Here is a 26,555-nt window from a genome sequence, read left to right on the forward strand (position 1 = left end):
AATAGGGAAGTAAACCATCTGCTCTTTTTTCCTCTTTTCTTTCTCCTCTTCCTCTTCCCTCTGTCTGCCTCTTAAACTACTTAATTCCCTCTTTCAAGATTCAGAACAAAACCATTAGAATTATAATTTAACTACTTTATACTTAAATATTTGACCTCAGAAAGGAATCACCTTTTGATGTACTTCATTGCTTAGGGGAAAATGTATTCTAAGCTGTCAACAACCAACATACCAAATAACTTTCATAATGTATTGTTATAAGATGTTGATTTGTGTGATTGGCTAAGTACCTGAGTGTACATTAATATATGTGGCTTACTGCTTCTCCATCTTTCTTTGTACATGAAGAAGAAATTCATGTTCATGAGGTCTTAGAAATTAGGAAATATCTATACCAGTGTTCATCAATTTATATTGCTAAGTCCATCTGTACTGGCAGTCACTTAGGGTGATATTTAAAATACAGATTCCTGGATATGTGGATAAAAATCCTGGAGTAGGATCCTAGAATATTCAATTTAATTGACTCCCCCACTGATTCTCAGGCACACTCAAAATTGAGAGCCACTTATTTCTATTATGAAGAACAGAAAATACTGTATAATAAAGACTTATTAATATTCCATAGCAGCATAAAATTTTAGGGTGTATCACAATTCATTTGGTTTCTGTAATAGTCAAAATTGATTTCATCATGGAAGAGGGCTATTGAGTTGTTTTTATTCTTGCAGTTGGAAATAATATTAGCATCTTAAATTTTATTAATTTCTGCCTGGTCTGAATTCTCTACATGTTTATCATGGAAAATGTTGCCTTGGGTTAGTTGTGATGAAATCAGACATTAAAATCTCCATTCAAGACAATTTAAAAAGATTAATGATAACAATAATAATATCAGCATTTTCTGAGTAGTAACTATTACCGTGCATTGTACTAAGGTCTTCATATTCACTATAAATGAGATCATTCTCCTAACAAGCCTATAAGGTGATCACTATTATTATCTCCAATTTACAGATGAAAAAAAACTGATGCTGAGATATTCAATAATATCTCAAAGTCATACAGCTAGGATTGTAAGGGCTGGGATATACCCAAATCTGTCTGATTCCAGAATCCACAGCATTAGCAACTGTGCCATAGTGTCTCCTGAGTGTGGATAGGCTGTTGGGATGAGTAAGGATGTCTAGCTTCCAGGCAGTCTGTATTCCTTTACAAAGTAGGGACGGAGGCTGAAGGCTGATTTAAAACTGGCTCACCAGCAATGAATGAGTATTTCTATTTCTCCATATCCTCTCCAATTCTTATTTTCAGTTTTTTAAATAGTAGTCATTCTAGTGGGTATGAATACATAATAGTATTTCATTATGGGTTTTTTTGTGTTTTTTTTTTTTAATTAGAGAAATTGTGGATTTACAGGACCATATACCTCCCTATTATTAACACCTTGCATTGGTGTGAAACATTTCTTACAATTGATGTTAGTTCATTATTATAATTGTACTACCAACTATAGTCCACATTTTAACTTAGCGTTCACTGTTTGTGTAGGGTAGTCCCATAGATTTTTTTTTTAATTTAGTATTCTGTTACTATAAAATACAATCTAACATTTCTGCTTTTAGTCACATTCAGATATATATTTTAGTGCTATTAAATATGTTCACACTGTTGTGCTACCATTTGAATCATTCCAAATAGTAATCCTGTACATATTAAGCCTTAACTTCCCATTCCCTATCCCCACCCTGTCACCCTGGTGACATATTCTAGATTCTAACTCTATGAGTTTGCTTACTCTGATTATTTCAAATCAGTGAGCTCATACAATATTTGCCCTTTGTTGAGGCTCATTTCACTCAACAAAAAGTCTTCAGTGTTCACCTCTGTCACCACATGTATCAGGATTTCCTTTCTACAGCTGAATGATATTCCGTTGTATATATATATATCATATTTTAGTTTCCATTCATCACTTGATGGACACTGAATAATGCTTTTATGAACGTTGGTATGCAAATATCTGTTCGAGCCCCTGCTTTCAATTCTTTTGAATATGCCCAGAAATGGGATTTGGGGTCATATAGTAGTTCTATACTTAGCTTTCTAAGGAATAGCCAAACTATCTTCCACAGCAGTTGCACCATTTTACATTGTCACCAGCAATGAATGATTGTTCATATTTTTCAGTAGCCTTTCCAACACTTATGTTCTACTTTTTAAAAATAGCAGCCATTCTAATGAGTGTGAAATGATATCTCAAAATGGTTTTGATCTGCTTTTCCCTGATGACTAATAATGCTGAGTTTGTTCCTTTCTGTTTTCTGAACATATGTATATTTTCTATAGAGAGATCCCTATTGAACTCCTTTGCCAATTTTTTAATTGGCTTGTTGGTCTTTTTGTTGTTAAGTTGAAGGATTTCTTTTTGTATTCTGTATATTAAACTTTTATCAGATATGTTGTTTCCAATTATTTCTCCCATTGTGTTGGTTGTCATTTTACTTTCATGATAAAGTCCTTTGAGGTCCAAAAGTCTTTCATTTTGATGAGGACCCATTCATCTATTTTTCCTTTTGTTGCTTGTGCTTTGGATGTAAAGGCTAAGAAACCATTGCCTAACACAAGGTGCTAAAGAATGCTTTTCTACATTTTCTTCTAGAAGTTTGATAGTACTGCCTCTCATATTTAAGTTTTTTTTATCCATTTTGAGTTGATTTTTGTATAAGATGTGAGGTAGGGGTCCAGTTTGCAAATCAAGATCCAGTTTTCCTGGCACCTCCTGTTGAAGAGACTATTTTCTCCCAATTGAGTGGGCTTTGCACCCTTGTCAAAAATCAGTTGGCCATAAATGTGAGGGCTGATTTCTGACCTCTCAGTTCAATTACATTGACTGTATATCTGTCCTTGTGTCAGTACCATGCTGTTTTAACTGCTGCTTTTTGTAGTAACTTTTAAGATAAGAAAGTGTGAGTCCTCCAACTTTGTTCTTCTTTTTCAGGATAACTTTAGCAATTTGGGGCCCCTTACCCTCCCATATAAATTTGTTGATTAGCTTTTCTGTTTCTGCAGTGAAATAATTTTTATTGGGATTGTGTTGAATCTGTAAATTATTTTGGGTTGGATTGGTATTTTAATGATATCTAGTCTTCCTGTCCATGAATCCGGCAAGTCCTTCATTTATATGGGTCTTCTTTGATTTATTTTAGCAATATTTTGTAGTTTTCTGTGTACAAGTCCTTTATATCTTTGGTTAGATTTATTCCTAGATATTTGAGTCTTTACTTGTTATTGTGAATGGAATTTGTATTGATTTCTTCTTCCAATTTGTTCATTGCTTGTGTATATAAACACTGCAGAATTTTTTGGATGATGATCTTATACCCTGCCACTTCTGAAGTCTTTTATTAGCTCAAGGAGCTTTGTTGTGGATTTTTCAGAATTTTCTACATAGTAATCATGTCATCTGCAAATAGGGAAAGTTTTGCTTTCCTTCTTCCTTCCCAATGTGGATGCCTTCTATTTTTAATTCTTGCCTAATTGCTCTGGCAAGAATTTCCAGTACAATGTTTAATAATGGTGGTGAAAGTGGGCATCCTTTATCTTCTATATGATCTTAGAGGGAAGGCTTTCAGTCTTTCACTATTACATAGAACATTAGCTGTAAGTTTCTCATATATGCCCTTTATTTTGTTGGGGAATTTTCCTTCTATTCCTGGTTGTCTGAACGCTTTTATCAAGAAGCAGTGCTGGACTTTGTCAAATGCCTTTTCTGCATCAACTGAGATGATCATGTGGGGTTTTTTTCACCTTCATTGTGCTAATGTGGTGTATTACATTAGTAGACTTTCTTATATAGAACCAACATTGTATAAGATGGATAAATCCTCCTTGATCATGGTGTATAATATCTTTTAATATGCTGTTTTCTAGTATTTTGTTAAGGACTTGACATCTATATTCATAAGCGATATTGGTTTAAATTTTTTCTTGTGGTATCTTTATCTGGTTTTGATATGAGGGTGATGTTGGCCTCTTAGAATGAATTACGGGGTGTTCCCTCCTCTTCAATTTTTGGAAGAATTCAAGCAGAATTGGTGTTAATTCTTCTTGGAATGTTTGGTTGAATTCCCCAAAGAAGTCATCTGGTCCTAGACTCTACTTTGTTGGGAGCTTTTTTATTTCTGATTCAATCTCTTTACCAGTAATTGCTTTGTTGAGATCTTCTATTTGTTTTTGAGTCAATGCAGGTGGTTTGCATGTTTCTAAGAATTTATTCATTTCATTTAGGTTATCTATTTTAATGGCATACAATTGTTCATAATATCTTCTGTAGTCCTTTTTATTTCAGCAGGGTTGGTAGTAATGTCCCCCTTTTCATTTCTGATATCATTCCCTCTCCCCTTTTTATTTGTCAGTCTAGCTAAAGATTTGTCTATTTTATTGACCTTCTCAAAGAACCAACTTATGATTTTGTTGATTCTCTCTATTGTTTTGTTATTCTCTATTTCATTGATTTCTGCTCTAATCTTTGTTATTGCCTTCTTTGTGTTCTTTGGGTTTAGTTTGCTCTTCTTTTTCTAGTTCTTCCAGTTTTAGGGTAGGACTCTGATTTGAAATCTTTCTTCTTTTTTAAATGAATATATTTAGGGCTATGAAGTTCTCTCTCACTGTCTATGCTGCATCCCATAAATTTTGGTATTTTGTAGTTTATTTTCCATTCCCCTCAAGATATTTCCCAATTTCCCTTGTGATTTCTTCTTTAACACATTGGTTGTTTAAGAGTATGCTGTTTACTTTTCACATGTTTGTGGATTTTCCGTTTCTCCCTGTTTTTGATATCTATCTTTATTCCATTGTGGTCAAGGAATATACATTGTATCATTTAAATATTATTGAATTTATTGAGACTCATTTTGTTACCTAACATAGATCTATCCTGGATAATGAATCATGTGCACTCAAGAAGAATGTATATTCTGGTTTTTTGGATTGAAGTGTTCTATATATGTCTGTCAGGTCTAGTTGGTTTAGAGTGTCATTAATGTCTTATATTTCCCTACCGATCTTCTGCTAGATGTTCTATCCATTATAGAGAGTGGTGTATTAAAGTTTCCTACTATTAATGTAGAACTGTCCATTTCTTTCTTCAAATCTGTCAGTATTTGTTTCATGTATTTGGGGTTTCTGCTCTTAGGTGCATATATATTTATAATTGTTATATCTTCTTGCATTGTCCTCTCTATCAGTATAATGACCATCTTTGTCCTTCATAATATTTTTTACTTAAAGTCTATTTTATCTGATATTAGTATATTAGTATATAGCATGGACTAGCTCTTTTTTGTTACGATTTGCATGGTATATATTTTTTCTATCCTTTCCATTTCAACCTACACGTATCTTTGAATTTAAGGTAAATCTCTTGCAGACAGCATATAGTTGGATCATGCTTTTCTATCCATTCTGCCAATCTCTGCCTTTTAACTGGAGAGTTTAATCCATTTAATCCATTTAATAATCCATGTAAATAGATTATTAGTATTAGTCACTACTAATAATGCAAGACTTCTGCCATTTTGCTATTTAGTTTTTGTATGTCTTATACCTCTGCAGTTTCTTAGACTCCTTTCATTGTTTCAAGCTGGTTCTACCTGGAAGGCAAATTCTGGGAGGAGGGCCATGCCAGAGAGAAGTTTCCAAAGTCAGTTTTTCTCAGCCAAAATAAGACCAGGGACCCACAAAGGGGAAGCAGATCAGTTCCAAAGTGCCCTATAGAGGAAATCAGGAAGAACTCCAAGATCTTCTTTCATGACTCCTCAAAGCTGAGCTTTCTTGACATGCCCAGCAAATGCACCCCTTCAACTAACTGTCCCCCACAGCCCTGAGGAAGCATAGCATCTTCAAGTCTCCTTTGCCACAGTCTTTGTTGGGGATGGGTTAAAGTAAAGGCCACTGTTGCCTTTGTCCAGGGCAGGTTGAAACAATGGCCACCCTCAGAGCTGGGTTCCCAGTGAGCTGAAGTCACTAATCAAAAACTGTGACCAGTAATAGGCCATGCCTACCCCTGGTATTGGGGGAGAGGTGGCCTACCATGAGAGAGCAGGATGGATGCCATTAGTCACTGTGTGGAGAGAGCAATTTACTGTTTTTTACCATAATTTATCAGCCTCTTCCTCCCGCATTTCCTGGATAATGTAGTGTCTTCTAGCCTCTGGAGTTTCAAAATAGTTGTTTCAGACATTCCTGCCTGTTTAATAGTTGTTCTGATGGAAAGACTGAGTCCTGGAGCTCTCTATCCCACCATCTTCCCACCACGAGCTCCTTATTATGGTTTTAAATTATATTTCCCTTATGACAAATAATGTTGAGCATATTTTTATCTGGTTTTTCTTTTTTTGGCCATTTGTATATCTTATTTGAAGACATTTTTATTCAATTTTTTGCCCATTTTAATTGGGTTGTTCGTCTTTTTGTTGTTGAGTTGTAGGATTTCTTTGTATAGGCTTTGTATTAAACCTTCATCTGATATATGGTTTCCAAATATTTTCTTCCCTTCTTCAGGTTGTCTTTTTACTTTCAGGTGGAAGTCCTTTTATGCACAAAGGTTTTCTTTTTGATGAAGTGCCATATATCTTTTTTCTTTCTGTTCTTTTTCCTTTTGATGTAAAGTCTAAGAAACCATTGCCTAACAAAAGATCCTGAAGATACTTCCCTATGTTTTCTTCTAGGAGTTTTACAGATTTGGTTTTATGTATTTACATATTAGATCCACTTGGAATTGGTGTTTGTATATGGTGTGAGATAAGAGTCCATCTTCTTTCGTTTGTTTTGGTCATACATATAAGGGTTTATTTCTGAACTCTCCACTTGATTCCATTGGAATATGTTTGTTCTTGTGCTATACCATGCTGTTTTGATTACCGTAACTTTGAAATAAGTTTTAAGATCAGGAAGTATGAGTCCTCCAACTTCATATTTCTTTCTCAAGGTGATGTTGGCTATTCAGGGCCCCTTACCCTTCCATACGCATTTGATAATTGGCTTTTACATTTATGTAAAGGTGGCTACAGGAATTTAGATTGGAATTGTATTGGATATGTAAATCGCTTTGGGTAGAACTGACATCTTAGAAATATTTAATTTCTAATCTGTGACCATGGAATGTCATTCCATTTATTTTGTCATCTTTTTTTTTTTTTAGTTTTCTGTGTTCAGGTTCTTTGAATCTTTGATTAACTTTGTTCCCAGATATTTGCTCATTTTAATAGTTACTGTAAGTGGATTTTTTTTCATGATTTCCTCTTCAGATTGTTCATTACTAGTGCATGGAAACATTGCTGATTTTTATATGTTGACCTCATACCTCTCCATTTTGCTGAATTTATTAACTTCAGTAGATTTGTTGTGGATTTTTCAGGACTTTGTATATGTAGGATCATGTCATCTGCAAATAGTGAAAATTTTACTTCTTCTATTCAATTTGGATGCATTTTATTTCTTTTAGTTTCTCTGTTGCTTTTTAATTCTCTTTTTCATTTATCTCCACTCTAATCTTTATAATTTCCTTTCTTCTGCTTACCTCTTCCTTCTTCTGCAAAACACAATGTGGAAAGATATCCAGTTATTTGTTAGAACTAATAACAGAAACTGTTATTAATTATTGGTTAGCCAGGGAACTATTAAACTACCCAAGGTAGTCCAGTGAGTTAAAAAAAACTAAGAAAGACCTGACCTTTCAATATGAAGAGATAAATATAATTGTAAAGGGAAACATAAGACTCAAAGATATGCAATTTAAGACTGGAATATCAGAAAATATTACATCTTCAACAAAAACATACGCAGAAGATGAGATATAATAAAAAGATATTTAAATGTATCTGAAATTCCATGAACCCAACACAAGAAGCCAAATACAAAAACTATATTTGTCAAATTTAATACTTTCAAGAAGGTAAGATGCTTTCTTATGAACACATCCTAAAACTATTGTAGAAAAAACTGGAGTAGTTGGAAAGCTTCAAATATCTGGACATTTTCAGAAATCTTTTTTCAGGGTTATTCTGGTTACTACCCTCCTGCACTTGTTTGAACAACAAGGAACTATTGATGAAAACAAAAGAAAATATCAGGATCCTTGGTAAAAGAGGCCATATTTTCTTAGAATTCAAAAAGAGTCACAATATACTAGATGGGTTTAGTTGCTTCCAAATCTGTGATTTTTATTCACACCCTCATTTTATCACTTAACAAAGAAAAATATCTGCTTCATAATTCTGCATCAACTAGACTGTGAGCTATATTGGAACTAGTCTCTTATGTAGATCTTTGATTCTCCAGAACCTATCATAATGTCTAACACATTATAGGTATTCAAAACATCTGTAGGAAGAATATAGTAATAAAATAAAAGAAGGGAAAGCAAGGGAAGAAGGCAAAAAAATTAAATGAGTGTTTAAATCCTAGACTTGGACAGACATCATTTATTTAATAAAAGCTGATTTCAGCAAACTAAAGTATCAGCATGATCTTAAGGCCATAAAATCTAAGAGGGACAAAAGAACTTTCTTCAAGACTTTGCTCAAATATCATCTTCTTCATGAAGCCCACCCTGACTGTCATTGCCCACCGCTTCTGATCCCCTTACTCTACTCCCTTATTGTGCCCTATTTATTCTTTTCAAGAGCTCTTATCACCTTTTAACTTGCTGCTTAATTTACTGACTTAATATGCTTGTTGTTTATTATCTAGCTCCCCCAACTAAGATGTAGGTTTTGAGGGCACAGGAATCTTTGTTTGTACACTGATATATCTGAGGTATTTAAATTTATAGGTGCCTGTTTTAGTTTCTTGGTCTGCTTAAAGCAATATCTTGAAACGCTTCAGCTTAAGCAATGGGAATTTATTTGCTTAATGGATTAGAGTCTGGGAAAAGGTCCAAATCAGGGCATCATCAAGATGGCTTTCTTCCTGAAGACTGACTGTTGGTGATCCTTGGTTCCTTTGCCACATGGCAAGGTACATGGTGGCATCTGCTATTCTCTCCCAGTTTTGTTGCATTCAGCTTCTTGCTTCCTTGGTCCTCTTTCTCTCTCTCTCTCTCCTCCACCCCCCTCCCTCCATTCCATTTAAAAAGAAGTCCAATAATAGGATTAAGTCTCATCCTGAATGAGGTGGGTTATACTTTAACTAAAGTAGTCTCATCAAAAGATCCTATTCCGATGGTTCCATACCCACAGGAATGAAATAATTTAAGAACATGTCTCTCTGTGGTACATGCTTCAAACCACTACAATGTCCAATAAATACTTGTCAAACAAATTAAATATCTAAAACACTATAGAAGAGGGATTAGACTTCTTGCATGTAGATCTGAAAGCAACAACCTGGAAATGTGTCGAAGTTACAAATATGCTGATTTTGACTCAATAATTAGACTTACATGGAGTGGAAGATGCTTAAAAATACAATTCTAACAGTATAATAGAAATTAGACTTGATTCTCATTTTTACCAAGTTCAGGGGAATGCTATATATGAAACAATTTTTGGCTGAGCCTGGAGTTTCTAATAACTACATATTCTTAAATATCAAAGAATAAAGGGACATACACTGAAATATGTAGACAAAATAGGAAGTGAAGTGGTATAGAACTGTATCAGAAAAATTAAAGGTCCAATGACCTGCTAATTTTTAGCATAGAGCCATAAAAAGAAAAAGGCAGAAAAAGAAAGAACAGTTCTGGAAAGCAGAAGGTTTGGGAAGAAAATAATAGTGTTTTTTTAATGTTTCAAGGCTCTCCTTTGTAAGAGGACTTATTCCATACAATTTCAGAGGATACGGCTATAAACAACTTTTAGAATTTACAGTGAGATTGTTCTAATCATAAGAATAAGAATAATTACTTAATAATTAAAATATCATGGGTTGTCTTATAATTTACAGTTATTGGAAATGTTCAGAAAGAGTTTCAGGTAGAAATACTACATTGTATGGGATGTTAAATGACCTCTATCACCTCTATTGTACCTTGGAATCTCACTGGGCCTTTATTTAAAATGAAGGCTCTATAGTGTGATTGAGTATTCTCAAGGAAAATTAAACGCGATTTTTTTAACTGAAAAAAGGTACTCATGCAAAGGGTTTATTCCTTTCCCCACCTCTGTACACATTTCTCTTTTTTCCTGAATATCACTGGAATCCTTCCAAGAATACCCTTTGTATTCAGAATACCCTTGTTTTCCCATGAATCTTTGTATTATTGCATGGAAATATAACCTGACAGGGACTTTCATCTTGGCCCTTGCACAGGAGCAGGCTGCGTCCCATTTCTTTTTCTAGTCCAAGTTCTATTCTTTTCACTGAAAAAAGTCTTTGAAGACCAGGGTCACATGGTACAATATAAAACAATATTCTCTAATATTTCAAATAACTTGTAGGTAGCTCAGTTCAATTATGAATAGACAAAGTACAGCTCTTATGTGGGCATTATTTGGATTGGAGGGAAATTGACTGACTTCACAATTACATGCCTGTTGGAATAAAACTCTTTTTACCTTTTTTTTGAAATATAACACATATATGCAAAAAAAGCAATAAATTTCCAAATACATTTTAACAGATACTTATAGAACAGATTTTAAAGTTTGGTATGGGTTACAGTTCCACAATTTTTCATTTTTTCTTCTAAAAGCTCCAAGACACTGGAGACCATAAGAAATATCAATAAAACGATTCAGCAGTCATACTCATTTGTTAAATTCTATCTTCTCTGTTATACTCCTCCTTCTCCTTTTTTTTTCTTTTTTTGTGAAAAATAACAAGTACAAAACAATACATTTCAAAGTACATCGCAACAATTGGTTATAGAAGAGATTTCAGAGATTGGTATGGGTCACAATTCCACAATTTTAGGTTTTTACTTCTAGCTGCTCTCAGGTACTGGCGCCTAAAAGAAATATCAAGATGATGATTCAGCACTCGTGCTCATCTGTTAAACCCTACCTTCTCTGTATAACTCTACCACCACCTTTGCTCTTTCTCCCACTCTTTAGGGATATTTGAGCTGTGCCCATTCTAACATTTTTCATGTTGGAAAGGGCTGTCAATAATATGGATTAGGGGGATGGAGCTAGTTGATGTTCTGGAGAGGCTGGCCCCTCCGCATTTCAGGACTTATCTGGTCCTGGGACCCATCTGGAGGTTGTAGGTTTCTGAAAAGTTACCCTAGTGCATGGAACCTTTGTAGAATCTTATATAAATCCTTAGGTATTATATAAAACTTTTGAAATAAACTTTTTTATAGGCCTTAAAACTTAAATCTTTCCTGTGGAATTTTGACGTTTATTCTACTTAAAATGAGAAAGTAGATTTTAGCAGGAAACTGGAAAAAAACCTGACAAACTGACAGCTAAAATTTTATTTTATTTTTATTCCATTAACTTAGCAAGATTATGTTCCTCCTATGTATTAGGCACTGGGTAGGGTGTGAGTGTGCAGCAGTCAATAAAACAAAGATGTAACACAGGTTACATCTAGTGGAGCAAGGGAAGAGAATAAAATGTAAGCAAATACATTTATAAATATATACCTTTTGATTCAATTTATGAAGAAAAATATTAGGATATTGAGAGAGAGAGAGAATAACAGGGTCTCCTACTTTATTTTGGATGGTCAGGAAACAGAGAAGTCAGCCAATTACAAAAGACTACGGCAGAAAGAATTTGGCCCGTTTTAGTATCAATGTGGTTTCAACCTCATCGTCAAGGAAGAGAGTGGCTTGTGAGAAAGATGGAAATACATGTAAGCCATCTGAGATCATGCTATGGTGTTGTATTTTATTCCAAATGCAATGAGAAAATATTGAAAGGTTGTTGGGGGTGGGTGGGTAGTGACACAACCCAATATTTTAAAAATACAATGGTGAAAATGCTAAAAATAAACAAAATGTAATGGTGGCTGTTGTGTGGGAATTGTCTTGGGGACAAAAGTGAAAATTGTTTGGATGGAAGTGAGATCTATTTGAAAAGTAGAGTAAACAGAATTTGATGTTGATTGGATGAAAGGAGAAATGAGGGAAAGTGAGGAATAAAAGAGGATATCCAAATTTTTGGTTTCAGCAACTAATTGGCAAATGGAGTCATTTATCAAGAGATACTTATTTGATCATTCATTTATTAAGAGATAACTGGAGCAGATTTGTGTGGGAAAGAGAAATCAAGAGTGTAGTTTATGAACACTGTGAGATATTCTAGTGTATTGTCAAGTAATCAGTTATCCAGTGCTAAAACTCGGATGAGTGATTGTATATTGTTTTTTTCTTTAAATGAAAATAAAATTTGATTGTCGTGGGGAGGGGCTGAAGTATAATGAGGGAAGGGGACCCAGGGTTGAGCTCAGAGGATGAACTAAAGTTGTGAAAGATAGAAATTTGATAGAATCAGTAAAGTAGGCAAAGGAGGGTGATAAGGAGATACCAGAGAGAATGGAAGAAAACCAAAAGATCATAATGTTATAGAAATCAAGAGAAGATAATGCTTTCAGATTGAAGAGTGGTCAATGCTGTAGAACATTGCTCAGAGAGCCAGTTAAATGAAGGCCTAAAAAGTTTCACTGGATGCAGCAGCATGGTAGTCATTTTGGACTTTCTAAAAAGCTGTCTTATTTTCAATTCATATTTGTATTGGTTTATTCTTTTCTGAGTTATTTTGTGCGCCCATAATTTAATACTTTTTTTGACAAAGAAAATACCTTAATTTTCAAGGGCTGATGTGACAAACTGCCAAAGAATAGAACTTATTATTCTACTAATAAGAAGTTAGCAGGTCCTTGTATCCTTTTAGAGGGGAGAATCTGTTCCTTGCCTCACTCCTGGTTTCTGCAGGTTAGCTGTCAATCCATGGCATTTCCTTGATTTGTGGCAGCATAACTTAATCTCTGCCTCCTGTCATATGACTCTCTCTCTTTCTACCCCCTTTTACTGGGTCCAGATTCCTCTCCATAAGTACACCAGCCATATTGAATTAGGAACACCCTCCCCCCAATTCAATTTGGCCTTATCTAACTACTAATATCTTCAGAGATCCTATTTCCAAATAGGATCACATTTACAGGACTGAAGTCTAGGCCTTGAACATATCTTTTTGGTAGAAACAATTTAATCCACAACACAAAGTAACTTATTTCCAGATTTTTCCTGTACTTCCCTTTTGCTGTTGAGTAACTGTGCTTTTCCAAAATTGTGTATTAGAATGTGACAGCCCTCCAATTTGTGAAGTTAATGGTCCATGATCTTAAAAGTTGACATTATTATAGTCAAAACAGAAGTACCTGTTCCAAATACATGTTAATTCATTTTTATCCCTTAATTTTAAATAATGAATAGTTGAATGGTCAATCAGTCTACTAAGCTAGCAGTAAGTTGTCTTTGTTAAACTTTCAATAGATTGAATTTATGGGAATATATTCACTGGCACTTCACATATGTTTTTGTAAAAAAATATTTCAATATGTAGAAATATAGTAAGTGTTTAAACCCACAATTTAACTATCTAGTCTTCACCAGATCTTACCATTATCTCCCTTTTACTTCCACACATATGAAATGGAGACCAGCCGATGTTTCATAGTTATGTTTTAAAGATGAATGTATGTTTGAGAGAGAGCCATTGTAAAAATAAAAAATTATTTTGTATTACACAGACATAATATGTAAAATCTGTTAAAATTAAACCATAGGAAATTCCTAGTGTAAAAAAATCCAGAAAAATTTGTATAGGGATTCTTGTTAAATGTTAAACACTATTATTGACATACTGTCAATAATTGTTTCATTGAAATTTAATAATATTCTCTCTATACACACAAAGAATATTATAAAATACATAGATGTAATGTGGAGAAATTTTAGTCATTTTTGTGATCATAATAATGCGGGATAAATGTTGCTAATAGATCCTCATAGAATTATTTCATTTCCAATGTTGTTTTACTTTTTTTTCTAATGGATCACACTATGGATAAAATGTGGTCTTTATTCCCCATAACAATGTGTATTAAAATTAATGAGGTAATGTGTGGCAGCAAAGAGGAACTTCAGTTATAGGGGACCATTTCTGTCTTGTCATTTTGTATCAAATATTCAAACACAGAGAGGTCTGAGGAAAGGAGACATGACTAGTTGATAAATCACAGGTAATTATGGAATCAAAGTAATTATCCTTCTGAGAGTAAAGTTGGGATGGGACTATGGGTAAAGGTGAAGCTCAGAGCTACAAATAGGGAAGTGAGTGGAACTCTAGCTTTATAGGGACTAGAGCAAACAGTCTCAGAAGATTGACCAGGTGCTGTTCACCTAATGCTATGACAATTTTATTTACTTCAAAATGCTCAGATTCTATGACAAGCACCTTTCAAGTGGCTATAGAAGTCAGAAAAGTAACCCTGTGTCAACTAATTTTAACCTGTAATCTGAAATTGTAGGGTATAAGAAAACAGAATAAAAACTAAATATTTCCAATTAATGAAATTAGAGATAATACAAAAAAATCTTTTATATACAGTTTTATAATTGCAGTTACCTTGAATTGTGATAAAATGCATAACAAACTACACTTTTTCATATCCCTGAACTTGAAAAATACCAGTCAATATCTCATTAGGTATGATTTATTAAGTAAATAAATTTTATATTTTGCTTCACCCAGAAAACCCACAAAATACTGCTCTCAGTGTGAAACTCAGTATTATTTGAAATGAAATTAATAGCTCATAATAATGAATCACAATGCAAAGACTTTTCAGGATTTTAGATCAATGTGTATAATGCCAGATATCACAAAAAATAAATAATGCATAGCCGACAGTAAAGGAACTCAGAAATTCTATACCACCATTTTTCAATACCCAAATGCTGATAAACGGTGGCTAGAGTATAAATAAACATTTTGGAGGGAAATCTGTTTGAAAGGTGATGTGAAATTTTAGAAATATATATTATATATGTAATCTGATTTAGAGCATTAACTTTCCTTCTCTCTCTGGTAACTTATAGATTGAGTGTCATGATATACTTAAATGTTATATTTTTATTGTTTTAAATAAGGAAATATAAACTAGTTACTTTACATCGATATTTTCACTTTGATAAACACATCTTTTAAATTCAGTTGGTCCCCCCCAAAGGTTTTCATGTCTATGTTTTTCCTAATGTCAAAATAAAAATTGATGAGTGAAATGATCTAGAATCATTGTATGGCAAACCACAACCTGTACCAGCCAATCCAAGTAAAATTACTTTTCCACAGAAGCATGTTTAACTCACATGAGAATTTCATCTATCACACACGCACACACAAACACAAACACACATGTATTCTTCCTTAATTGGAAGTAAATCACAATTTCCTTACCCTAGAGAATCGTATATCCAATTTCCCCAATATCACTAACAGTAAGTTGGGTTTTAAAGGGCACTAAGTTGAATTTAGTGCTATAATTAGTGAATAGAATAATATTAAGTAACCTGAAGGAGTTACTATGCTCTTTTTATATTATCTTACTATTTCAGAAGTGCTTAAGTTCTTAGGTTGTCAATACAATTTATTTTTAACTTAATATTATACATGCAACTCAAGCATTAATGGTGTCTGGTTCCTCAGAAGCATTTTAGCAAACACTTTTGACTAGTTTATTTACTTGCTTTTAGCTAGTTTATTTAATGATCAATTTTCTTAAGTACTGGTCAAATTGGAAAATTTCAAAATTAATTATCTGAGATTAAAAGGTGTTTTTTCTAACTATAAACAAAAAACTATAAGTATAAGAAATGTAGAATGTGTTTTTAGAATGCTTAAGGAATAATGAAATTAATAAAAAGGGAACTCTGTAGATAATTGAAACAATGAAAATTCATGAGCCCTCTTTTTCTTGGTCCTAAACAAATTTCTGTAAATGTGACTCTGTTTAATCTTATCAGTGAAATAAAGTGTTTCCTTTTTATATGAATATTCTTGTTTTTCTTTGAAAATATTTCAAATGAATATTTTAAAACTTGCATAAATGGTGGACAGAAGGTTCAAACATTCTTTTTCTGAATATTTGTATTATTTATAAAAATATTTGGCTAATGATTGACTTCCATTCAATTTTTGGAAATACACGTTTAAGGATGACCATTTACAAATAAGTTGCAAATCTCATGAATGTATATTTCCTATATTCTCTGGAGTTGTTCATGTTATTCTGCCTGAAGTCACACCCATATTCTTGAGGACATTCAGATAAGAATGTAGGATTTCTGGCTATGGCTAAATGAGTATTTACATAAATATACTAAATTATAAAGCAGAACTACTATGCTGATATGCTTGATAGAAGTAGAAAATGGTTCAATGTACTGACAGTTCCATTGCCTAATTGTTGATCTCAGTGAGTTCTCTTAAGCAGTGTCACTTAGCAGTTAAGAATATGGATTCTAAAGTCAAAAGGCCTGTATTCATATCCTGGGTTTGCTACTATGACATTGGACAAACTGCTCTATAACACTGTTCACCAGACTTCCTCAGTGTATCCTCATTCCATTTCTTGGGCTAAGGAGACTTACCCTCAACATGCCTCAGTTGCCTCATCTTTAAAATGAGCATAATAATAATAGTATTTTCTTAAAGGGTTGTGTGGTTATTAAATGAGCTGGATGTGACAGTATGTAAACTTATTTAGCAAAAATATCTGACACATAGTAAGTGGGAACAAGTATTAACTATTATTTCACTAGCATGTAAGCACCATGAAGGTAAAGGTTTGGGGGTTTTGTTTGCTACTGTATTCCCAATGCCTAGCATAGTGCCTGGTGTGTGGAAGGCACTCAACAAATAATTGATGAATCAGTATGCATCAATTTCCTTGAGCACAAAATGGGAATAATAATATTAACTACCTTATAGAGTATTTGTGAAGATTAAATGAGGCAATGCAAATGAAGAACATAATGTTAATTGGCTAATATCATCATTAATACTATACATGAAGGGCCAGAATTAATATGAGTCCAAGTATATGTTCTTCCTCTGTATTGTCTAGCTATCTGCTTTTAAGACTCATGACTTTGATCTTTAGGGTTTTTTTTTTCCTTTGTTCAGTCAAATCATAGCACCATTTTTTAGTCTAGTCAATTAATTAATTAATTTGCTTACTTCCAAGGACATTTTCTGTTATGAGGGAAAGGCAAATTTTATGGTTGATCTCATTCCAGAAATGCTGTTCGTTTAATTTTTCTTTTTTTCATCTTCTCATACCCTAAACATCTTTTGACTTTATCAACCCTTGCAAGCAGTTTAGGGTGGCCAACTGCTAAAATATAACATCTACTATTCACTTTATAAATCTGCTGAGCAAAAACCAAAAATACTTTTGAAAACTGAAATCACAAAATCTTAAAATTTATTTGTACCATATTGACATAAAGCTGGGGATAAGAAAAAGATTATATGTTCTGTATTTTAATTTTTTTTTTTTTTTACATGGGCAGGCACCGGGAATCAAACCGGGGTCCTCAGGCTTGGCAGGCAAGCATTCTTGCCTGCTGAGCCACCATGGCCCTGTTCTGTATTTTATATACAGTTCAGAGATAATTGCTCAAGACTATTAAATACTTTCAAGCAATTTGAAATCAGTGTAAAAACGAACTTCATTGATTTTAGCTTTCATGACTTAAATGAAAAGATATTTTGTTACAAAAATTTTTTCTTACATTTTTAAAAGTCAGTTTTTAATAAAACAAAACCAAAATATATCCACAAATATTTCTATTTAATATAGAATGATTTGCTGTAAGAATGGCTAGTTAAACATGGCAAAATTCATCAATTATGAAGACTGCAGTAGAAATGAATCTCTTTATTACCAAGAACAATTGTTTATCAAGAGGAAAGGGTTAGGGTGGGCCACGGTGGCTCAGCAGGTAAGAGTGCTTGCCTGCCATGCCCAAGGACCCGGGTTGATTCCTGGTGCCTGCCCACATAAAAAAAAAAAAAAAGAGTAAAGGGTTAGTTTAGTCTGCATAATGACTCTATAACCTATCCCAAGCAATTTCTGTCTCTTCCAGCAATTAGCCATTTGAGTTGACAGGAAATGCTAAATAGAGACAGAAACACCAATAAGAGTACTTTTAAAATTTCTTTTTAGCATATCTACCTCTGGGCATAATTGCCTGTTTTTCCATACTTCCCAGTGAGGCATTACATCCCCTTCTCTTCCCTTTGACAGTACAATTTGCATTCTCACCGTCATCACCTACATCATCTCTGGCATAGAAAAGGGCCGGGCAAATACTTTCCTGACTGAATTCATCTGTGATTTAGAAACTGTGTAGCTACTTCATGTAATAGCTTTTTCATGTATTTACTTAAGTGATCAAACCTCCATTTCAATAATAAACTAATTTACTATTCTTTAAACCATAAGGCTTTTAAAAAAATTATTTTAAAAAGCAATATATGAATGATGTATTGTAATGCTTCTAACCTTCAGTTTATCAGGCTGAAAGACCTGTATGACTATTCAGTAATAATATTTTTGATAAGAGGCAAATACAGATTGTTATATAGTTGGAATAAACATCATGGTTTCAAAGATTTATTTCCAACATCAATTTTACTTATTTGGAGTCAAATAATTTATTATACAGTTCATATTACATCTATCATCCATGTTTTGTGTAAGTGTATATTGCACAAGACATCTGTGATACAATATACAGGGAACTGAACCTGAAAATCTGAATTTGAGTCCTCTGCTACTTTCTAGTTAAGCAAGTTTCAACAATTCAAAGATTGTTGAATCTTTGCTCATCTATAATGAAGACATGATGACACTGTCTCAGGATTGATGTAAGAATTGAGTGCAGTAATTGGTATCACAGGGTTTTATAAACTCCAAAGTTCCATGTATCTATAAAATATTCAGATACACATTCATAAAATTGAATTCTATGACAGTGTATGCAAGTTATGTCTGTTTATTTTTTCATCAAAAATGGGATCTTTTTCATGGGTGTATTTTAATAATTCAAAAGGCAATTTAGTATATTTGTGACTTTTTTCTAATTATCTTTAGGTGAATAAGGAAGCCACAATAATTTGGGAAGCTGGATTATAATGGTTCTGGAACTGCAGTTAGTTTCTTATAATGAAACTACATGGTGGCCCATCATTTAGAAACTATATCCTTAGCCATGAGATTATATATTCTGGTATGAAAAAATGGCAATTCTGGTTTTATGTCAGCATATAATATATAGGATAGAGTGGTTAAAAATACAACAACCAGAAATACAAGTAAAAAGTAATTATAATACATAGAAAACAATTAAGCACAGGACAAGTAAAAGTGGAATTCCACATTCTCTAGACAAATAGGGTATATTCCATAAATTATTTTTTAAGACTAGAGGTCCTTGGCTATGTTACCATTTGCCCTTCTAATACCTATGTGCCAACAGTCATCTTTTTCCTTATTGCTTTCTGCTCTGACTTAAGTGATATTCTTCCTTCTTCCTCTTTAGTTTTCCTATCCCTGTGATTCTTCTATCTCTTAACAGTATGTCTAGGATCCTAACTATAGAAAAAATATTTAAAACTTCTCAAGACAATCTTCTTCTGTGCTTAGTAATTCCAGCCTAACTCTTCTTGGTGCATGAAGCCAGGTTGTTAGTTCCGAGAAGGCAGGATCAAGCAACTCAGCAGAACCACAAATTCAGTTCTCACACTTCCAATCCCCAGCAATCACTGGTGAAAACCCAAGACCTACCCTCCCAAATGACTTTCAGTTTTCATTATGATGCCACTAGATACCAAATGAAAGTTTTCTACCCTTACCCAACATCATTTCCGAAGATTTATTCCTAATCTGGAATTAGGAATGTCCTATCAAAAGTGCTCAATTTTTTCTAAGCAATTTAGGCATTTGGCATAAACTTCCCACTTTTCTCCATTATAATTGGCTTAATATAGTAACAGTTGTTTTGGTTTGATTTTTTATTATGCCAGTTTCATTCTGGCTAATATCCCAATGAAAAAATAAGATGAATAATAGAGATTTTTAAATCACCATTATCATCCTTTCTGATCAAGAACAAACAAGCAGGTATTTTTGGAAATAAAATGTTTTGTTCATCAATCTAAATATTCTCTTATGGAAAATGTGTATTTAATTACATTATATCCGTATTTTCTAAACTACACTGAGACATACATACATTTTACATCAAAACCCAGCACATACATAAATATATTCATGAAACAGTACATTTGTTTCACTAACATATGAGATTTTTTATTCCATTTTATTTTTAAATGCTGATCAAAACCTAAGAACTTGTTTTAATGACTCACCAAAAGCTTGTGACCCACAGTTTTTAAAAAAATTAGATGATTTCCAATAAAGTCCTTTCAGTTTCTAAAATCTGGCTCTCTTTTTGTAATGAGAATTATCATTTAATAAAAATGTTTAAAAGTGATACAGTATGAAAAAGTTCTCATAAAGCTTCCTGGGTTTTGATATTTAAGGAAGATGTATAATGAGAAAGGAAATTGGACTGGGAGAGAGTTGTAGGAATATGCATGAGAAGAGGACAAAAGACAATCAGAAAAGCAGAACTAAGGGGGAAAAAAACAAAAGTTTTCTACTGTTATTATGATGTGCTCTTATTTGTAATGAAATTTTACTAATTTTGAAGAATGTCTGAAAGGATTATAACTTGTATGCATTTTTCATGCCTTCTAGATTGTTAAGTCCTATGTCCAGGGTCCTTAACAGGCTAAGAAGTCCCTGTATGATTTGTCTCCTGCTCTGTCCTTACCTTTCTGACCTCCTTTCTTTCCCATTTCCTCACTTCACTCCAGCCACCCTGGCCTCTTGACTGTTTTGTGGATATACCAGGAACCCTGCACCCCTGCACTGGCAGTTCTCTCTCCTTCAAACTCACTCTCTTCCTCAGATATCTGAATAGCTAACTTCCTCAGCCTCTTCAAATTTTTGTTCAAATTCATTTTGTCAATGAGGCCCACCTTGATGGTGTATTTTAAATTGCAGACTGTCCCATACATCTTAACTTAATCTTTATTCCGTTTGAATTTATTCCCCTTTTAACACTATATAATTTACTAATCTATTGGGTCTCTCTCATTCCACAAGCAAGTGCAATGAAAGCAGGGATTTTTAGCTGCCTTGACCACTGTTGTATAATAAGTGCCTACAGAGGTACCTGGCATATACTAAAAGCTCAACTAATATGAACTGAATGAATGATTGAATCTCCCAGTACATCAAGCAAAGAACTTTCACATGCATAATACTCAGGAAATATTTATTAAACAAAAGAAACATTTTAAATTGTATTATTACTGCACCTACCCCATGTTGATGCTGGGTTCCGGTTTGAACTAGAATCATTGTACCTACTCTCCCACCCCCCCCTTGCATTATCTTGTTTAAATAGATAGAGAATATAAGAAGTTGTTTGACTTTTCAAAGGTTACAGAAAGTTTGGCAGTCTTCTGGTTCCTAGAAAAGTGGAATTAAAAAGTTGCTTTGTGTTTTATGATACATCTGTGCAGTTTGCAGAATGTCACTTATTATTTCACTTAATGGACTGTTGTTTCTAGTGTGTCTGCATTGCTTACAAATTTTTGTTGAGGATATTGCTTAGATATTAGCCCTTATAGTGTTTGTTGTTGTGGCAGCAAAAATGGGGAAACAGGTTCTTTAATATGGAGAAAAGAAGGCATAAAAAGTTCCTGGAATCGAAGCACAGTTGATAGATATCATAATACTTGTTAAGTGTTAGTACTTTTTTCAGGCTGTGGATGGGTTTAGTTTGTTGTTTTGTTTTGCTTTTTAACCTTTTTCCCTCCTCCTTTTTTCTTCACGTTTCTTTCAACAAAGAAAGGAAAGGAAAAAGCTTTAATTCCAGATTTTTGTGGAACTTGATAAACTGGGGACCTTTTGTGTTATAATATGAAGAAAAATTTCAATATTTTTCTCCCTGTCCGTGCTTTAGGAGCACAACACATTGTAAGCGAAACTGACAAAAGGGAAAATGAGCGCCACAATTTTGCCTGATGAATTAACCATCCGAGATTCCTAACTTAACAACATCGAATTAGCCACCAATCTCCGGCCTTCGCCATGCGGGAGGAGAAGAGGAAATGGCAAGGGCCACTGCGGGTCAGAGTGGCCCAGAACCTGAGGCCGTCGCTCGGGAGCTGCGGGTCGGGCCGAGGTGCGGCCGCCGCCCCCCTCGGCTGCTGATTGGCGGGGCCCACAGCATCAGCAGCATCTCCCTGACGGGGGCGGGCGGCGAGCCCCAGCAGCCCCAGCCTCCGGGAACCTCAGCTCCCTCCTGGGCGAGACCTCGGACTGTCGCCGCGAGCAGCCCCGTCCCTGCCAGCCTCGGCCCCCTCCTCCTCGCCCCTCCCCAGCAGCCAGGAAACCCACCTCTCTCCCGGGGCCGGGAGCCCGGGGCCGGAACCCAGGGTCCCGCGGCACCGTTCGGGCCCCCGCCCCCCGCCGACCCCCGGAGCGCTGCTGTCGCGGCGCCCCAGCCGCCAAGACGCCTCGTATCTTGTACCGCGGAAAAAGCGGATCCTCGTCCAAGATGGGCCGGCAGGGCTTGGGGGGCGCGGGCGCTGCGGGTCGCTCCATGCAGCGCTCCCAGAGCCGGAGCAGCCTTTCCGTTTCCTTCGAGGCACTGGCGGGCTACTTTCCCTGCATGAACTCCCTGGAGGAGGAAGAAGGAGGTGAGACACCCCTCCCCCCGCACCTGGTGTCTGTCTGTCTGTATCTCGCGAAGTCGGTGGCTGAAGGATTGGAAAGAGGCAGGAGAACTCCGAGGAGTGGGGTCCCAGCCCCCTCGGCTTTCCGGGACTGTACAGGGGCGAGTGAGCCCTAAAGCGCGCCAGCTGAGAGCGAGAGTTGTTTGTGGGTTATTTGGAGAGCTCCACAGGCGCTGACCTGGCTCTGCTGGTGAAATTGAATTATCAGGTGCCTGGAAGTTGGATGGAGATGCAGAGGGGTGGGAGGCAAGGCATCCCATTCCGTTTGTTTCTGGATATTAGCTTTTGGCCTCGAGGAAGAAATACTATAAAACCAGAAAGACAGCAGCAGCACAACTCTGAAGCAGGAATCTCATTGTGAAAGCTCGAGATCCAGATGAGGGTAAGGGGGTATACAATGGGCAGGTTAAAGGTTGAGCTGTGTATACTTGAAACTTTCTTCACAAGGCACAGTACTCTGAACCTGGTTATTAAATATCTCTGGTGTTTGAGCAATGCCATTTTCAAGTCCTTCATAAAGTTTTGAACAGCAGAACGAGTTTTCTTCAGGAAAAGCTTTCCTGTAAGATTTAGCAGCTAAAACTGAGAATGTGGCTTGTAAATCGAAGAATAATAGTTTTATACCTAGGAAAAACAGATTGGTTAAGTGAATGATCATAATCATAGCTAAAACTTGAAGTACTTATAAGCTAGGTATTCTTCTAAGGACTTAGCATCTATTTACTCTTCTAGTCCTGCAACAATCTTATGAGGCAGTACTTTTAAGCTACTAAATTAGGATTTGTAATTCTTTGTCCACAGTCACATACCTAGTAAGTGGTGATACTAGGACTCAAACCCAGGTGTGCCTGAAAATACATATTTAAACAAGACATACACTATCAAGGATTCATTTCTCAACTTTTAATTTTGGCACCAAGTCTTTGGTTTTGAGTCTGCTTCATCATTCTTGCTTAAGTTGTAATTAGGCTTGTTGGATTTTCAAAATACCATTCTAAAAACCTCTTTGAGACAGCAAGTAAAGCTTATATAAATGTAAAATTTTTTTCAAAATTTAAAATGCATTCCCTCAACCTTGGCTCAGACAGACTAATCCAAAGGAAATACCTATATCTACACTTGGGAAGTTGGAACGGATTTCTATCCCGTAATATGGTTACTTGAGTTGCCAAGACAAAATGTTCTATAAGAAGGCAGAGTTTATAAAGTGAAACATTACAGTTCCTCTACTAGTAACTAGAGAGGAGGCACCCCTCATAAATGAGAGGTCGTACTTCTGGGTTACAGTCAATTTTATAGCCAAGAGAGACATTTATTTCTTCTTTGATTTTTGCAATATTCTTAGCACCCTTTAAAGTCCTGAGATATCTGAGGATGTTTTAACATAGCCAGCAGAGTTGTTAAATCACTGGCCTGGTGCAGTACTTCTCTACAGTTTTTTCCTGAGATACCCAAAGAGGACACATGAAGTTACCTGGATAACATACTCTTGTGTGCTTACCCAGGAATATGCTATTATAGTAATAACTATGAAATCCATTCTAATGTATAAAGAAAAGTAAATCCATCATAATATATGGTTTTCACACTGGTTGAGAACAACTATTCTAATGAGAACAGTGGTCTACTAACCAGTGTGATTTGACTAACTTAACCAATAAGCTCAGTAAGCAAGTTTGATTTTAAAGCCAGTCTTTGTGTGTATGTGTGTGTGTCTTGTCAGAAATAGTAGAATAGCTAAATAATCTCAAATGTAGTCTGCCTTCCAACTTCATATATTCATTCCCTTCTTGTGACCTTACCGTTCTACACAAAAAGCACCCAGAATCTATAAAGAGGTCATATTCTTTTCATTCATTCATCTATTAAAAAAATATTTATTGGGGCTATTTGATCTGTTAGTAACTACTGTAGTCTCTGAACCAGGTTAATTTGCTCCTTATCTTCTTAGAGCTTACAGTATAATGGAGTTAGACATTAATAGAAATAACTTTGTAATCATGACTGTAAAAGATGTTGGGAATCTCTGATTGAGAGATTGTAATAAGATCTGATTTATGAGTTAGGGATTGGTGTCCTGAAAAAATGAGGGTTAAATAGATAGATTCATGTAAAAATGATGGCTCTCAGTTTCTTAGGAGCCTAAATCTGTAGCTTTCCATGCACCATTAGAAGCAATTTTCCCAGAATCCACAGCTAGTAATTGGTAAAGGTAGGTTATAAACCCATAATTTGGCTTTGGAGCCTGTAACCCTGACTACCTCGTATATTGTTTCTTCATTATTACACTGAATTCTTATAATATGCTACGATCTTGAAGAGTTAGTGCGATAATAATGGTTACTGTTTCTTGAGTACATTCTATGTGACACATTCGTTTAATTTCATGATAATTCTTCAAAGTAATTATCCTCACTTTGTATATGTAAAAAAAAAATCTCCTAAATTATGGGACTGACGTCAATGAGGATGAAGGGGCATTCCTATAAGCAAAATAAGTGGTTTAACGATTGGTCTTTGTAGTATCTTTTTGTAGGCTCGAAGTTTTGCCTGTTTGTTTTGATCTTTGATCCTGGCATATCCCAGATAAATGTTTCCCAAATCTCTGAGTTTTTTTAAGTAAAATTAATGATAATAGTATGTACATGTTATTTAGCAATTAACAGTTACTAGATTATATTTACATAATTTATCACTTATCCCTGTGAGATAAGAATTTTCTTCACTATATATAAACAAATTGGCCCCAACATTGAATCCACTTCCCTAATGTATGTTATTACTATATGTAAAACTTTCAAACATTACAGGTAATTCTAAGAAGGAAAGAGCCATTTCAAGGAACTGTTGTCATTCCTAGTAGAAGAAGTAAACAACTTCCTTTCTGTACATCTATTGGCAAATGGTTATTGCCGTATAATGCAGGAAAATTGCACATTCCTGATGCGTAGTATATCTGGTTTTCAGAGGCTATCTCAATATTACCTATTGTCCTAGGCCAATGATTCTCATTCAGTTATCTACATAATATATGATGAATTTGGCTTGCCTGATTTTATAGCCTGCCTTCTTTGGTTCAAAAATGGCTTGGCAATTATTCAGCAGACATGATACTATGTAACTGAATAACTAATTTCATTTCTTTTACATGCCACTGATTTACAAATTAAATTATAGGAAAACCATCTAAGAGACAGGAATAGCTAAAGAATAGCTTAAAATCACCAGAAAAAACTGAGGAAAAATTCTATGCATATGCTAGTGAAATTATTTTAAAAGGAAACTAACTAGGTCTTTGACTACTTGAAAGGCCTATTTAACTCTTCCTCAGTCTTTAAGAGGTTATCCATCTAGTAAAAAGAGTATAAAAGGCATTATCTTATTCTAATCTTTATGTATAGTAAATAACACACTTAATAATTATTGAACAGTCCCTTCTAATTTAAATGGAGATTAGAACTTTGACCAAGGATTCTCCATTGGAATTTTTTAAATCTCCACATGCTGAAATGTAATCTTCCTTAGTGTAGGCATCATACTTAGCATGGTGTGTATTTAATAAGTGAATGATAATAAAAAGAGTGTTTAGTTTACTGTTCTTTTCAACTTGAATATCAGTATGACTGACTGCCATCCATTATATTTATGCTGTTTTTTAAGTATAACCTGTGATGTAGAATTTTTTAAATGCAGTGATCATAGTTTTTGCTCATCTCCCTA

The 26,555-nt window shown here is 34.8% G+C and overlaps 1 protein-coding gene across 20 annotated transcripts in view; it reads left to right on the forward strand.

The window, feature by feature from the left end:
• Window positions 1–26,555, forward strand: part of RIMS2 (regulating synaptic membrane exocytosis 2) — a 757,916-nt gene that overhangs the window by 701,392 nt on the left and 29,969 nt on the right. The window contains exon 1 of one of the 20 annotated variants that reach the window (XM_077167444.1): window positions 22,658–22,799. The exons of the other annotated variants lie outside the window; for them this stretch is intronic. Coding sequence (XP_077023559.1) covers window positions 22,658–22,799 — 142 coding nt within the window. Of the gene's footprint in view, window positions 1–22,657; window positions 22,800–26,555 lie in introns of those variants that run through there. 20 annotated transcript variants of the gene reach the window in all.

This window comes from Tamandua tetradactyla, chromosome 6 (assembly GCF_023851605.1).
Source record: "Tamandua tetradactyla isolate mTamTet1 chromosome 6, mTamTet1.pri, whole genome shotgun sequence".
NCBI classification, from domain to species: Eukaryota; Metazoa; Chordata; class Mammalia; order Pilosa; family Myrmecophagidae; genus Tamandua; species Tamandua tetradactyla.